Genomic DNA, 17,040 nt, shown 5'->3' on the forward strand with positions numbered 1-17,040 from the left:
AGATGGAGTTGTAAACTTAACATACATTTACATTTTACAATACATTACACCATAACCAACAATACTGTCATTTGAGTAATGGCATAACATGTTGTACAGTGTTGTCAATAAACAGTATCAGATATGACTCATGATCTCTGAAAACAGAAACCTCCAATGATAGTTCACTCATGCAGGTGTGGTGCTGTTATGCCTAACTTATTTCTGAAGAGAGGGAGAGAATGACTGAGAAAGAGGGAGAGAGGGAAGGAGAGGGAGGGAGAAAGATATGGGTGAGAAATAGACTGGCTCAGCTTACAAAGACATTCAGTAGCAGTAGCAGGTGATGACCCATGAACCCTCCATGACCCCAGTGTCTTTGTAAGGAGAACCTAACTGGAAGATTCAAACCCAGATATGTCCTGCTTTGATGCGACAATGGTAAAGAATTATGCCAGTCTTTAAAGGGCCCTTATTATGATGTATTTTGTTCTACGTCATAATGTTATTTCCTCATTAAAAATTAAATCAGGGTTGTGTTTCATTTCATTCACACATGTTTAACACACAAACCCTGCATATTTAGTCTCAGTTCTTCTCTCAAGCAGAAGTTCAAAATGCTCTCTTCAGACTTGTGATGTCATGTTGTAATACAGGAAGTTCTCCACTGTGTTTTCAAGCTTTTAAACTCAGTACATCTTCATTAGAATCATTTGGATAATTTCAGGCAGGAATTGCCAATCTCTACTGAACAAAATGTAAAAGGGATCTGTTAACTTGAAAACTACTGCCTAATGACATTGCAAAGTGGAATGGAGAAGTAGACAGTTCCAATAACGCAGGATTAAACAAACCTGTGAATGAAACAAAACACAACTTCGGGTATGTTTTAGTCACACACATAGAAAATTTGAAATGTTTGAAACCTTCTCTACATTATTACACTGTTGTACATTATTAATGTATCTGTAAGTATTTCCAATATATTTCCATTCCATTTTATGTTATTGATTTAACATATTAATAAATTACTGACACTGTTCCATTGAAGCCAAATACCGTGTCATTACATTCAAACTAACGACAGACAACACCATAATACAGAAAGGGTGTGCATTGGTTATATCCTCCCATTTAAAAAGCCATCCATCTCTGCCTTCACTCAGTTACACACACCCACAGTAGTCCGCAGTGCACCTGGACTACCACACCGGATACCTCAGCAGACATGGCTCCGGTTTCCGTACAGATTCTCACCTTACTGCTCTGCACGGTAAGTCTTTTGCACATTTTAGCTCAAATTTGTTGATTTAAAACTACCTTGAATTGTACTGCAAAAAGATATACACATTGTTGTTGTACTCTGACTTTTAGAGTCTTTTCTATCTTTTCTTTTCAATTATAACAGGTTCAATTATTGTTGCTAAAGGATTTGTATTTGTGAGCTAAACTAGTATTCAAGTGTTAGCCTGGGGAAGTTTTGTCAAATGTAGTGGACATTTTGTCATTTAAGCAGTTTACCGTTTGCGCCGGATGAGTCATAGGGTGTTTGTTGTCTGTTGAAAGTCAGGTTCGAGACATGCCTGAACAGTGACAGGGCATATGAAACTAATCCAGGGAAAGGAGGGAGGGGCAGAGAGAGGAGGGAGGGGCAAGGTGTGGTGTGTCCTCAGTGTGAGTCGCCATGGTGAACTGAAGCAAAAAAACAAAAACAAAAAACAAACAAATACATTCATATTGACAAATAATGTGCAATGTTAAAATTTTAAAGCTAATCGATATAATATGCAGTCTGACTGGTTTAAAATAGGAAATACAATCACAACTAAATAAGGGATGCCATTAGCTGTCATGTGGATCTGGCAATGCAAAGTGAAGAGTTCAGTCAGCTTTCTGAATAATCAAGACAAACTGTTACCTTGTGTAACAAATTTTAGATTTTAACTTTGATGCCATAATTACTAAAGCTGTGCAATCCTATTTCTACAGTAATGGAATATTCTTGAAAACATAATTCATGCCTTTGTTTCATTATGGATCAATAATTGCAATGGACTTTTTATACTTGTGTGTGGTCACTTTTAAATCTAAATTAAAAACTAAAAACATTTTTAGACAGTATTTCTCTGTAACACTTTAATGATACATTAATATTTATTTATTTTATTTATTTTTTTATTGAAGAGTTTCTATTGTTTTTCGTGGTCTGTATGACTTTTATTCTGTGAAGCACTTTGCAACAAACACTTGTACAACACTTGTAAAGGCCAATTAAATGTATTATCAGTTCATGGCTGACAGCTGTCAGCTTATGCTAAAGAAAGCCATAACACAACTTAGAAAACATTAGTTTTCAGTAGCTTTTCATAGCTTCATAGCTTTTCAATCCATCCTTAGCGTTACAACTCCCATTTTATTGAGTTATCTTTCGTTTAATTTAACTGATTGCCAGACAAGTTCACACTTTTCACATTTCATGTTAGTGTTCTGCAGCAAGGTGGGTTAGTGGCTAAGTGTGTAGCACTCACACCTCACAGCAAGAAGATTCTGGGTTTGATTTCTGGTTCGCCCAGGCTCCTCTGTGCAGAGTTTGATTAATCTCCCTGTTTTTGGCTGAGTTCCCTCCAGGCACTCCGGTGTACCCTATCAACTAAAAACATGCACCATAGGTGTAATCCTCATGCAAAAGTAGTGCTGACCAAGCCTAGCAACAAGATCATGGTCCTCTGGTCACTGCTCCTGATGAGGTGCCCCAGCGGCACTGCAGAGAACAACTTTCCCTAAGAAGGCCAATAAAGTTTATTTTAACCTCCATAGCAGCCACCAGGCTGAAGAACACATCCTACCCCCATCCCACAGAATGTGGTTATAAGTATGTATGTATTTCTTGCCTTCAGGCTGCTACTACTAGGGTCAGACACAAGAGAGAGTGGATCCCTCCTCCCAAATTACTCAAAGAAAACGTGGACTACAAAGATGAGATTGTGGCTAAGGTAAGTGATGTGGGACAACACATCTGAATTGGTCATTGCGCAAAACAGGTTTCACACGCTTTATCGTGACCATCCCAAAAACATTTTTCAGTCGTTAGGTGCACAGTTTGAAGGTATTTCATTTGATTCAGCAGGCTGCAGTTTATGGTGTAGCCAGGGACTACATTTTAGTACATATTTTGTATTCAGTTTTACAAAAAATATAATAAGAACTCTCTCTCTCTCTCTCTCTCTCTCTCTCTCTCTCTCTCTCTCTCTCTCTCTCTCTCTCTCTCTCTCTCTCTCTCTCTCTCTCTCTATATATATATATATATATATATATATATATATATATATATATATATATATATATATATATATATATATATATATATATATATATATATCCTGCAATTTCACAGTGAGACAAGCAGTACTGAACATCACAAACATGTCCACTGCTGTAAAATCCAGATTGGTAATGATTTAGACAAGTATACAGTCTCTTAACATTACATTTCCATTTAACCAATCCTGAAAAAAACAAGAGCTAGTTAAAATTTTCCAACCAAAGCAATTCAGAGAGGAATGGCCTTAGCAAGAGCCAAGGAGTGCAGTGGTGACACTACCTGAGCTTGTCACATTTCTGATAGAAGCAGATGCATAACATGAACATGACTGACATGACAGTGACATTCTGTGATGCTGTAGATTTTTTCAGATTCGGCTGATGGCTTGGGGAACATCCTGTACTCACTGGAAGGTGTGGGAGCATCCCAGTATCCCTTTAACATCTTTGTGGTCAACGCTCAGACAGGAGACATCCGGGTGACACAGAGACTGGACCGGGAACAGTTCAGTGAATACAACGTATGATTCTGCTTTACTTGCCATTAATATAATTAGTACTTTGCTGCTGATGTCATCAACATTCCCTGGGGGTGTGAAGTAAACAAAAGGCACTACTCTGTCTGAAGCTTTGTTACTCAAGTTAGACTTTAATCTGAGCTTTGTCACAATCTGAGCATAAAGAACTGATTAGTTTGAACTCAGGTGAGCTGATTAATGGTGTTAAACAAGTCCCTCTCAAATAACATTACAGTCACAAGCAAGCTAGTATTAGCTAACAGCTTTTCAGTTAGTCATCTTTTTTTGTGGAAAATCAAACACCTAAACAGAACCATGAACAATTGTGTTGTTTACTGGCTCTAAAAAAATGTGCTGTTCAAATAAATTTTGTATGTTTTCTTGAGTTTTCAAATCTAAAAACTTATTAGGCTCTGTTTGCGGTGCATTGTGTCACCGTGGTAACTGCTCTAACATTCTGTCATAGACATATTGAGCCTTATCATTGTTTGTTAGAGACCATGTCAACAAAACAAAGTCTTTTCAACAATCTTGTTTTGGAGTTAAATAATGTCACCACTTTCTGAAACAATTTCACTTTAGTTATTTTAATTTATTCTGACAGAAAAGACTTTGAATTTTGTTCCTGTTTTGTTTCATGTGGATAGGTTTCGTATTAATTAGATATTAACCATAAACCAGGTCAATCTGACAGTTAAACAGCCAATTCCACCATAGAATTCTGACCTGTGTTTCAGATTAATTTTAAGCTGTAAGAATTCTAGAATGTTGTGAACACACTATGTAACATTTTTGCTGTAGGGTGTTTTTACTTTGTCTAGAGTGTTACATGGTATGGTATTAAATTTATTCTGAAAATAAGATGATAATGCCAAAAGGTTAAGTCAAGTCAGATGCCAAACAGTCAAGTCATATCTGTAGAGAGGTAACCCCATTCACTATAAAAATGCATGTTTTTCAAGCAATAAAAACATCAAGTTTCATGCCATATTGTGTGTACTTCATCAAGACCAAAGGTGACAAAGGACCCGCTACTATAAAACTTGCATAGTGCGTATTTAATGTTGCAATGTGTGTAATGTGTATCTTTTGCTGTTTTAGCTGACTGGTGTTGCTAGATATGCAGATGGCAGCTTAGCAGAGCACAAAATCCCATTGAGATTCAGGGTTTTGGATGAGAATGACAACCCTCCAGTGTTTGGGATCATCAAACCTGGAGCCGTGGATGAGCTCAGTCCTCCAGGTCAGTGCCTTTAGAGCTTTTAACCATGTTATAATTGTTTCCATGTTTCATGCATGTTTGAGTGACCCTTATCTTTCTGTATTCAAGACAACACTGCTTCTATCAACCCCCATTTTCACCGCCACCAATATATGTCCACTGCTCTGTACTTACTTCATTTTCCAGTTTTATTTTCTTTATCTGTGATACAGGTAGGATTCGGCATAGTGTTGCACAGTCATTTTGGTACAAATGAAAAAAAAGAAAATAAATAGTTGGCTACTTGCCAGCATGATCTGCTGCTATCTGTAGGATGTGCCAACAGCAGGCAGAACATGTTATGATGACATTTACGGCATGTTGGCTTCCATTAGGCACCTCAGTTGCCTGACGCAGGCATTAGTTGACTTGCTTCTTTTATTTATTCTTTTTCAATGTTATGATTTAAAATGTCCTAAATACAACACCATGATCTATGGGTCTCATAGATTATATCTATATAGCAGACACAAGCATAATATATCTTCTTTAATTGCTATGGTAACTGTCCTTATAGCCTTGAAATTAATGGTCATCGATAGGTGTCTCAGGGTGGAATTTGCATGCTCTCCCTTCCTTTTCTGGTTGAGGATCCGCTACAGTGATGTCATTGATTTGCTTGGTGTGTTATTCTACTAGGCCTAGGCTACAAGAACCCTTTGCTTATACTGGCACATACACCTCGTCAATCTAAAGCTATTCAGGAAAGGTTCATTACTGTCCTGTAAATGTGGCGATTTTAGTATTGAAATGAGTATCTAGTCTCTATATTACTTTTAGTATCTGATTTTCAATATTTTTGACAAACCTAGAATACTGTAGTTATCTTTTTTTATCTTTTATTTTATTTTATTTTTCATTTATTTTACAGGGACACCTATAATGAAAATGACTGCCACTGATGCCGATGAGGGTGACAATGCTAAGATAGCGTACAGCATCGTGAGCCAGAGCCCGGCCGATGACATGTTCTACATCACACCAGCGGGGGAGCTGTGTGTCAAGAGGCCTGACCTAGATAGGGAGGTATTTCTCATGCCGGTATTACAGAAACCCAATGCTTAAAACACAACTGCTGTAGAAATGATAGCTGATGGGCTAAAAAAAAGAAGAAAAGAAAAAATAAAAGAAATTAACATTTAACTTTTTTTTTTTTTAAGAGAGAGAACTAATATGTTTCCATCTGTATTTCGAACTACCACACAATAACAAAACATGCTATATATTGTGTATGCTGTACATACTGTATTTTATACTATTTTACTATTAGTCTATTGCTATATTGTGCTAGTTTACACAATGGTGGTCATTGGCTGCGTATTTTTTCTCTACAGTTAGTAGCAGAATGTTGAAGTAAAACTTGCAATGTTACTTTTTGGGGTTTTCTTCTTGTTATTTTTCTAAACTATAAACCAACTTCCTGGTTATCAGAAAACCAGCCAGTACATTGTGGTGGTCAAAGGTCAGGACTTGAACGGTAGTCCATATGGAAACAGTGGAACAGGAACGGTTACCATCAACATCGGAGACGTGAATGACAATCCACCCACTCTTCCAAAAGACCAGGTAAACATTCGCAACTCAAGGTGTATTTGACAGATTTTTTTTTTAATTTTTTTCAAATTATTACTTCCTTTGGTGGGATAGTACCTGTGGTAAATACTTATCATAGTTTTGCATCATTTAAATGTCGCTTTGTGTCTATTTATATCATCAGCAATTCCACCTGACATGCAGCAACAATTTACAATTTACAAGGAAGGCATTTTTATAACAGTTTAAAATGTCTTTTAACAAAATAAATATGTGTAATTTATTTTTAAATTAGACTGAGGTTTTATCCATACCATGACATATTTATTTAATTTCTGGGTAAACTAGAAAATTCATTGAAAAAACTGTATTACATACCTGATTAAAATGTTGAAATTCACCCCACTGTCTTGCAGTACGAGGCAAGTATTATAGAGAATACATATGGAGTGGAGGTGATGCGACTGAAAGCAGAGGATCTGGACTTGGTTAACACTCCAAACTGGGTGGCAGATTTTGAGATTGCCAAAGGGAACGAGGCAGGGTACTTCGAAATCAAAACGGACCCCAAGACAAACGAAGGAGTACTGATGCTTATCAAGGTATTTTTTCAGTGAAGTGCATTGTATTTGAAATCAATCATTTAATTAATATGTTACTACCAAACAATGTTGTGTGCCAAACTGGAGGTGAATGGAAAGACAACATGTGCAGTTAACAAGTTAGCAGTTGCAATTTAGTGAAATAATCCCAAGGAATTAAAAGGTAACAGTTAAGGACTTTAGACAATACATTTTCAATGTACTATTTGAATTTAAAGTGAAAATTTGGTGACCAGATGCAACATACTGTTATTAAGGAAAACAGTAGTGACCCTAAAATGGACTCCTGTGGTTACCCCTTAGGTTGATCATAGGTCGTAGTCATAACAAAATTTTATCTAAATGTTTGTTTAACACAATAAATGCATATTAAAGAGGGGATATTGCAAAATGCACTTTTTTGGAGCTTTCTACCATGTTATAAAGTTTTTGCCTTATCATAAACATGCCTGAAGAAGTTTTATATGTCACTCTACCAACCCCCCATTAGCAGTACAATCATGTCCAAAGGTCAGCCCACAAGCCTACGTAATTTTTCATAATATTTTCCATAATTTTCAATACAATTAAAGGTAACATTGTAATCTAAATATGTTAAGTGACAGATTGAGTCTAACAGTGTGATCTTGACTTTCTTAGCCTGTGAATTATGAAGATATACAGAACCTGGATCTTTCCCTTGCTGTAAAGAATAAAGCTACGTTGATTGGTGGAGCTGGGGGAACAAATGTCGGGATTGGATTTGGTGGTGGCGGAGGTGGCGGCGGAGGTGGCGGCGGAGGTGGCGGCGGAGGTGGCAGCGGTGGCGGCGGGGGAGGCACCGGCGGTGGTGGAGGAGGAGGGGGCGGCCCTGCGGGTGCGACCGGCTCTTCTGGAGGAGGTTATAATCTTTATCCATTGAAAATTAAAGTGAAGAATGAGCCTGAGGGACCGAGCTTCGACCCCAAAGTCAAAGCCATCCCCATTTCCGAGGGTGGCACCATCAACCTTCAAAATGTGATTGCACAATACCAGGCAATAGACCAGGACACAGGCAAACCAGCAGAGAACGTTAGGTAAGAGAAGTGACAACTACTGAATACATATCTCAAACATTATAGCCAACAATTTAAAAAAACATATATTGTTGTGGTGGCAATTGGTAACAGCCAGATTAAAGTATTGCTATGGTTTTAAACTAAATTAAGTATTAAGCAACATTTCATGTATATGTTGTGTAGGTACATCAAGGGTAACGATCCTGGTAACTGGCTGTACATTGATCCAGAGACAGCTGAGATTAAACTGAGCAAACTTCCTGACAGAGAGTCTCCTCTGTTGGTCAACGGGACATACTACGCTGAAGTCTTGTGCATTACTGATGGTAGAGTATGTTTTCCAATGAGAACAATAAAACTGTTTTTTGAGGCATGTGAATAAGTCTAAGAAATAATATTAGCAACACTGGATAAAATAAAACCACTCTATCTTAATTTGTAGGTTCCTTAATAGGATATAACATTTATACTTTAGGATACATTTGCCACAGTACTTCAAATCATGATGGCATACAGCTAAAAAAAAAATCATTATTATGAAGACCTTGGACCCTCAGAATGGCCACGCAAAGCTAAAACGTGTTAGTGCTTATTTTATGTTAGTAGTAATAGTTATGTTGTAATAAAGGCCCAAGTACCTTGGAAATATTTTACTCACACTTTTTGCTTTGAATTTTATACCAAAGGGCAGAACTGTTTCCTCATAAAGAAGCACTCATTTCTGCTGTTGTTGTTTTTTTTTTTCCCACTTTATTTTTCAAAATCTACTATTTTTGAGGTGCATGATAACCTACTCTTTACTCATTTTGTTCTAAAAAAAATTTGTTTTTTGTGACAAAAACATTTGAAAACTACATTTAAAGTATAATACATGAGTAAATAATTGTATTTACATTTTGGATCAATAATTGTTTTTTTTTTTTTTACTTTGACAGACATGCCAGCTAAAACTGCCACAGGGACCATAGCCATACAGGTGGAGGACTTCAATGACCACTGTCCCACTCTGACCATCCCTGTGCAGACCCTGTGCCTGACTGATACTGCGATTTTGGTCAATGCTGACGATGGGGACGCCTTCCCAAATGGGCCACCCCTTACTTTTACCATTGTCTCAGAGAACACCCAGGGCAAGTGGCATGTGGAGCACCTGAATGGTTGGTATAGTCAATTTTAACCTGATTCAAAATAACTCGTGGGAGGCTAAGGATTGGTAACGTCAGAGAGTTGTGTGAGACGCTAACCTGGCCAACCAATGATGATACTTTAACTAAACATCCAATAAAATATAGCATTAAATATAAATAGCATGTAAATGAATCAACTATGACTGCAAATTATGTTTTAAAAATGGTATACCTCTATATATGTAACATACTGAAAAAAACAACTTTAAAGGTAAATAGTCCAAAAGAGGATCTCAGCCCTGTCAATATTTTCCAGACTTGTTGCAAAAGACAGGCAGATATGTGAGATGTACCTGTATCTGTGCAACAGATTCAGTTCCATTGGTATTGGGATTTGAGGAGTAATGGTTAATCCCGCCGAGAATTAGACCTAGAGAGGACAGAAATCAAGATTAATGGATGCACTGACAGAGGATCTTCTTTCCTATTAATAATGTTATATGTCATTATACAGACACAGCCGTGATTCTGAGGATAGAAGAGTCCCTTTGGCCCGGTGTGTATGAGGTGGAGTTTATTGTGACTGACCAGCAGGGGGTGTCCTGTCCTGAACCACAGAGAGTCCAGGTCCAAGTGTGCACATGTGAGGACAGAGTGAAGTGTGGTCGCATTGGAGGGGATGGAAAACCAGACAAAACTGTGGAATTTGGCCCCGCTGGCATCGGTCTGTTGTTCTTGGGGCTGCTGTTACTTCTATGTAAGAACAATAGAAATGATATTAACCTGCTACCATTTAATATGCTTCATTGACCAATAATGTGTTTTATCACAGTGCTCCCCCTGCTGGCTCTGTTCTGTCTGTGCGGAGGAGCTGGTGATATCCCTGGAGGTTTTGCAGAAATGCCATTTGAAAATAAATCTGGGCTGATTAACTACCGTACCGAAGGCCAAGGAGAAAATACAGTAAGGATCAACCATTTATAAATTATTTCCATTTTCCATAGAGTAATATCAATATGTTTCTCTGTGCACTCTACAGCAGGTGCCTCTGGTGAACATGCAGATGCAGAATGATGCAGATTTGGTAGATGTGGGAATGGTAAATAAAACGTCCGGCATGGGAAATATGGGAATCATGGACATGCAGCAGAGGTCTTTTGCTTCAATGGACGAGATGACCGGAGGGATAGGCTATGGAGCCAGTCAGATGGAGGGCACCTGGAGGGGCACGAGCCAGATGGGTGGCAGTGGTTTTCAGTCTGAGTACATGAGCAGAGATAGAGAGACTGGGATCTTTGATGGCATGGCTCTGCCTTACCACTTCTTGGGACAATATTACAACCAGGTGAATGTTGTTAACATTGGTTACACTGGTCAACACTAAATTTATTGTCTAAGATTTTTTAGCTGATTTAGGATAATTTTGATGTGCTGAATCCAAAAATCACATTGGTTTTGCTCAATCAGGTCAACGTTCTGAACTAAGCCACATATTTGTTTTTGGACGATTTTGTTTACATGTATGAGTATTTTCACATCATATGATGCAAAATTCTGTTATATTTCTCGCTCTAAACAAATTCTGAAGATTTTGCATGTGCCAACTTATGACTAATTATTATTATTTTTTTATATTACAAGTGAATGAATTGGCTTCGAATAGAAGATCTTGCAAAAATAAGCCTGACATATGCTGCTACATCTGTGGTGAATACACCAATGTTCCTAACAGGAATCAAGTCACAAGTTTCATAAAGCGTGCTTACCATGCTTATTTTGGTATTAAACTTGGTGACCAAGATGAAGCTTGGGCGCCACACATGGCATGCAAGTCATGCACCGAGTATCTGCATCAGTGGACTAAAGGCAAGAAGAGTTGTCTGAAGTTTGGAATTCCCATGGTTTGGAGGGAGCCGACATCAATAGCTACTTCTGGGCTATTGATGTTACTGGGATCAACAGAAAGAACCGAAGCAGCCTCAGGTATCCTGACCGTGAATCAGCACGTCGTCCTGTAGCTCACTGTGTTGAAATTCCACTACCTGTCTTTGTAGAAGTTCCTGACATCAGTGACAAAGGTTCCTCCAGTGTGGTTTTAATGATGATGCTCCACATCCTTTTTCCCAAAAGGAGCTAAATGTTCAGGTTTCCTGAGAATCTGGGATCACTGAGTGATGAGCAGGTGGAGAGATTCCATCAAAACATAAAAGAGATGGAGACCAGGTATCAGGGACGCTGGGATGCAGTCATGATGGCTGATTACTGTTGAACTCTGAAGAGAGACATCCCTGCTGCTGAGCATTCAAGGGGTTCATAGAAACAGAAGTTTATGTCCTGAATTTTGCACAATGCTAACGTAACGTTCCAATTTACATGTACTTACCTTTATCAATTAACATAAGGTAACATTTAATTAAAATTGTAATCAATTTAGTCAGAAGATTGGATTTTTCAAAATCAAATTAGTATAAAAACCTGACCTGACTGAGAAAAATGGATATCATTTTTGGATTCAGCGGTACAAAATGGTCCTAATTCAGTTGAAAAAACACAGACAACTTTCAAAAATGTTTTTTTTTTTTTTTTTTTTTTTTTTTTTTTTAACCCAGTGTTATTTACACATCTATGAAAAAACAGTATTTCAACCTGAGTCTCTATGTGTCCCACAGAAAGTGCAGAGCTCTGAGGCCCAGGCTGGGAAGGATAATCTCCTGGTGTATGACTATGAAGGCCAGGGCTCCAGTGCCGGCTCCTTGGGCTCCTGTAGCTCTCTTGCCTTGGACAAGGACCTGCACTTCCTCAATGACCTGGACCCAAAGTTTAAGACTCTGGCCGAAGTCTGTGGAGGAAAGAACTGGGCTGAAGTGCGAGTCCCTGCTCCTCCTGCCACCTCCATTCGCACCTCACACTCAGCACTGTCCAGTGTGGTGGCACCAGGGCCCCTACCAGAACCTGTGCCCACACCACTGTCCACCCCAAAAGCAGAGGTCATCAGCAGCCAGTTGCATGAGAGCTCTGATCGCTCTCAAATGGTTACTGTCAGAGAGGTGAATAGGGAGGTTCCTCGGGAACCAGCCTCTCAAGCCCCTCAGGTTCCTCAGGGCCAGATGCTGCTCCTCCAGCAGCAGCCTCAGCTCTACTACACCACGGCTCCAGTTCTACAACCCATGCACTACATGGTCCAGCCTCCAGTCCAGAACACGGTGGTGCTGAGGGAGGCCCCAGGGACCAACATGCAGAGTGTGATGCTGGTGAATGGTCCCCAGAATGTCCCAGCCCAAGGCCTGGTGATGCAGGGGCAGACTGTAATACAGGGCCAGGCTGTGGGGCAGTCTCAGGTCCCTGGGATGGTGTTGGTGGAGAAAGCACCAGGGCCAGGGGCCTCTGTCTCTGGCTCTCAGACCATGTTGCTAGTGGAGGGGAAGGGCCCATCAGGCTCCAAGCAGGTGCTGAAAAGTGGCCAGAACCTGGTGCAGCCTGGACTCTCCGGCTCTCAGACCCTCCTGGTGGTGGGCTCTGGTTCAGCTCAGAGCCAGCAGCCTGGGGGCCTCAATAGTGCTCTGTCGGGTTCTCAAAGGGTGCTGGTGGTGGGACCTAACGCTGGACAGAGTAGTATGTCAGATGGACTCTCAGGGTCCCAAAGGGCCCTCAACAAGGGCAGCTCCAGCAGCACTCTGAATATCACAGGAAACAGTATGCCCTCTAGCTCCAGGAGGGTAGTGATGCATGAGAAGATGCTTTTGCAGTGATCCTATGGCTCATCAATTCAGGTCATGCAATCTTGTAACTAATCTGCAAACAGAACCAAGAAGGCATTTTGGTAGGAAACGTGAAGATGGATATATTATCATACACATTTGGGCTTTACAAACTTTATATCTCTCACTCGGCAGTTTTTTGTTGTTTTTTTTTTACTTCATTTATATTTTCACTAAACTCTCAAGAACAACATTTCATTCAACATTCAACTTCTCCTTTTGTACACTGAATGTTGAGTTCCAGCCTCCACAATATGACACATTAAGACAAGACAATAATATACACAATGTAGAAAAGCTATGTTAGTTCTAGTCAAATGAATACTCCTGCCTATGAAGAACTGCCTTACCTGGGTGCAGGGAGGATGTTCTCAAGTTTTTCCTTATTGCTGTTTCCCATAAAAGCACTATTGCACTGGATGTTATGAGCAGCACTTAGTTTTAATTGTAAATTGTGACTGTATTATTATTATTACTATGCACAGATACTTAAGATAATTTGAATTCTAATGAATTGGTTTATGGATGATTGTGATGTGTTATTGCATTTCTGCAATTTTTGTATTGGTGTAGTGATGTTTTTACAGGAATAAAATGCATTTTTAAGAATTCAGATTTTGTGTTTTTGATCCAATCTGCCTATCACCCAATTTGGACAATTTTGGGTCACTAGAAAAAAATTAAAGGCAGTAGCTCATGTTTAGTAATAACCACATAAAAATATATTTCATTCAAATAAGAAGTGACAATTTGTTCACGGCTTTTCAAATTGTCCAATTCAAATAAATCTTAACCAAATACACTTTTAATGAGTTTTAAAAATACTAAGAAATTCCAAGCTTGTTTTTTTTTTAATTATTATTATTATTCAACCTTTCAACTTGTAAGGGAAAAATTAATCGGTATAAAAAGCCCAGTGATGCATGTTAAGTGTCTCAATTGGGGTTGGTCGGATAGTGGTTAAAAGTCGTCACTGTCAAAATACATACAGATGAAAACAGGGCTGTAGTCTTTAAGTCGTTCAGTCAATTAATGCCTTAGTCCACTAAAATGTACATTAGTCAATTTAGATAATAAAGAATTATATGCACAACAGCTGAAAGGAGAAGTCAGGGAGCTGATTAGCTGAAGGTTTGGGAGTGAATCCTGCGTTTATTCAGCCTCTTTCCCATAAAAAAATATACATTTTCCTAGTACTTTTTTAATATAAATAGTACTTTTTTCCCTTTGCAAACACACATGCAATTATAGTATTCTGAGTGCAGTAACCTGATCAGATCATAGAGATAATACATTTTTTGAGAGCTTTTGCCACACCACTATTAGAAAAACACACTTCCATGCCAATTTTAATAAAATAACCACAGGCAAAGTTGTCACACTAACACAGAGGGTTAGGTATTTCACCTAATTGGTCATTGAATTAAAAGCAGGGACATATGGTCAGACTGGGCCAAGTGTGGAAGCTGCCTTACCCTATAGCCCAGTTTGGTGTTTGTATAAACTTTGTCCAGAGTATTTGCTCCCCTAGTAGCACACCTTATGTGCTGATGAAGTCTAGGGAGCACCACTTTCAAGTTCGTATGGTTAAAATCCCCCGCTATAATGAGCACAGCGTTGGGATACATGCTCTGCTGTTTGCTAATGCTATCATGCAAAAGTCTGATAGCCAAGCTAGCATTTGCATTCCCCCCCCACCCCTCCAGAGTCCGCTGTCCTGTCCTGGCGCTGAGCAGTGTAACCCGCGGTTAGCTCGATGGCAGAGTCTGGTATAGATGAGTGAAGCCAAGATTCCGTGATAATCAGCACACAACTGTCTCTCACCACGTTGTTAGTAGCAGTCAGTAGTCTCAGTTCATCCATCTTGTTTGCAAGGGATCTGGAGTTTGTGACAAACAGGCTGGGGAGCGGTCGGTTAAAGGGCTGTCTCTTTAGCCTATCTAGAGCGCCGGCCCTGCAGCCCCTCTTCTGTTTTCTGTCTCTGCACCGCCTAGGCCGCTGGGATGATACTCCATGGCGAGCCAGGGGTCCGCGCTATATCCACCAGGATATATATGTTTTTGACTCTTCTTTGGTAAAAAAGGTAGATATGATGGATTATTCAATAAGCAATTGCCACGTTTTTGTGAACAACTGTCTACTGAGAAATAGATACGTTTAGTACACCATAGGGCTTGTAGTATACTTTCTCTGATCAGCAGGCTGTGGATCAGATGGGAATGAAATAGGGAAATTCAAGTCATTTGTGGCCCGAGAGGGTGAAGATTAAAACTCCATTATGCTATTTTCAATTTAAATTAGCAACGCCACCTAGAGTTAAGGAGTACAGGGCTCCATTCTAAATTACAGGAAGGTCACAGGGGTGAGCAGTGAATTAAAAACCACAGTGCAATTTGTAAACATTTATTACAACAAGAGTTAAAAAGGCCATAAAAGTGTCACGGTGCCTGCTCTGCTCTCCCCGTGTCCTCGTCTTCCCCCCTCCCTCACCTGTCTGTCTCCGGAGCGGGGCGGAATCCGGACTCCTCCCACGTGCACCTGCTCCCCATCAGCGCAATCAACGCCACCTGCCGTGGATAAGAGGGGTTCGGACGAGTCACTCGGCGCCGGAACGTCCGCGTGTTTCACGTGATTATACTTTTGGCTTTGTACTTTTGATTCATGCTCGTCCTCTGTGTCTCACTGGAATCCTTTGTCCTGCTCCAGATCTCCGTCCCAGAACCTGCTCCGGACTACCCCAGCACCCGCACCTCCGCCCTGGTATGTCCTGTATCCTCACTGCCGTGCACTGTGTCTCCCTACGCTCACGAACCCGCACCCACGCTCCCCAGCTACGTTGGATCTATGAACTCTGATCTCTAGGAACACTTCTATGAACTCTGATCTCTATGAACACTTCTATGAACTTAGATCTCTATGAACACTTCTATGAACTTGGATCTCTATGAACACTTCTATGAACGTTGATTTCGATGAACATTTATTGAGAATAAAGAAATTATAAAACTTTGTGAGTCCCGCAACTCTGGTCCTTACGCCCCGCTGGTTACGACAAAAAGTGCTTTCTATAAAAATGTTCATGGGGAAAAGTCAAACATCCCTTCTTACTCCCGGCTCCTCCAGGCTATACCACTGTGCAGACCCACGCTGGACAGTGATAAAGCTGTCCAATAGTAGTTATACCCGCCGTAGTAGAATCAATAGGTCCTCCGGTTCTGCGCCTCCTCCAGCCGCCGCGCTGCGTCACTCTGGGTCTGCGCCTCTGGCTCCTACCCAAGGCGTACAGGCAAAAATTTAGAAATCTCCGCAAAGCCCCAAGCCGTACCTATGTTGAGTTTGCTCGGGAAAAAGGAACGTTGTTTGATAAGTGGTGTTCTTCCGCCAAAGCCCAAAATGTTGATACAATACGAGAGCTAATTTTGTTAGAGGATTTTAAGAAAAATCTCCCCGATCGAGTGGTTGTTTATTTGAATGAACAAAAGGTGAAAACTCTGTCTGACGCTGCTGTATTAGCTGATGAGTATGTGTTAACTCATAAGTCTACTTTTACTGTAAATCCGGGTGAGAAGTCACAGGTGCCAAACCCTGCAAACAATAGGCCGATTTCTCCTGTTAATGCTGCAAGAACTCAACTAGATGAAAGAGAATGTTATTACTGCCACCTGCCTGGACACCTTATCGCTGACTGTCCTGCCCTCAAAAGAAAAGTGGACTTGTCCGCACTCCAAACAAAAGGTGTTGGGTTCATTAAATCAGACCCATGTAGCTTAGTCCCCAATGCCAGCCCAAAGTCTGACTTGTGTTTTGAGCCGTTCATTTTTCAGGGACTAGTTTCTTTGACTGGCGAAGCATCTGATCAGCGCCCCATCCGCATCCTGAGAGACACTGGTGGTTCCCAGACAGT

At 40.1% G+C, this 17,040-nt stretch overlaps 1 protein-coding gene across 1 annotated transcript; it reads left to right on the forward strand.

Annotated features, from left to right (window-relative positions):
* Nucleotides 1–1,134: 1,134 nt before the first annotated feature.
* Nucleotides 1,135–13,750, forward strand: LOC117394132 (desmoglein-2.1-like). Its single transcript, XM_033992157.2, has 14 exons — nucleotides 1,135–1,252; nucleotides 2,877–2,972; nucleotides 3,663–3,821; nucleotides 4,920–5,061; nucleotides 5,951–6,105; nucleotides 6,511–6,645; nucleotides 7,029–7,214; nucleotides 7,854–8,269; nucleotides 8,435–8,577; nucleotides 9,187–9,408; nucleotides 9,893–10,135; nucleotides 10,211–10,341; nucleotides 10,418–10,723; nucleotides 12,048–13,750. The coding sequence occupies exons 1-14, from the start codon at nucleotides 1,208–1,210 to the stop codon at nucleotides 13,125–13,127; spliced, it is 3,459 nt and encodes a 1,152-aa protein (XP_033848048.2). The 5' UTR covers nucleotides 1,135–1,207; the 3' UTR covers nucleotides 13,128–13,750.
* The last annotated feature ends 3,290 nt before the right edge of the window (nucleotides 13,751–17,040 follow it).

The sequence above is a fragment of the Periophthalmus magnuspinnatus genome, chromosome 4, assembly GCF_009829125.3.
Source record: "Periophthalmus magnuspinnatus isolate fPerMag1 chromosome 4, fPerMag1.2.pri, whole genome shotgun sequence".
In the NCBI taxonomy this organism is placed as follows: domain Eukaryota; kingdom Metazoa; phylum Chordata; class Actinopteri; order Gobiiformes; family Gobiidae; genus Periophthalmus; species Periophthalmus magnuspinnatus.

What these genes read in the sequence shown, in the direction of transcription:
- LOC117394132 (XM_033992157.2), top strand. Translation starts at nt 1,208, where the DNA reads ATGGCTCCGGTTTCCGTACAGATTCTCACCTTACTGCTCTGCACG. An exon ending in TCACCTTACTGCTCTGCACG is followed by an intron (nt 1,253 to 2,876) that starts GTAAGTCTTTTG and finishes TCTTGCCTTCAG; the next exon opens with GCTGCTACTACTAGGGTCAG. An exon ending in GAGTACTGATGCTTATCAAG is followed by an intron (nt 7,215 to 7,853) that starts GTATTTTTTCAG and finishes TGACTTTCTTAG; the next exon opens with CCTGTGAATTATGAAGATAT.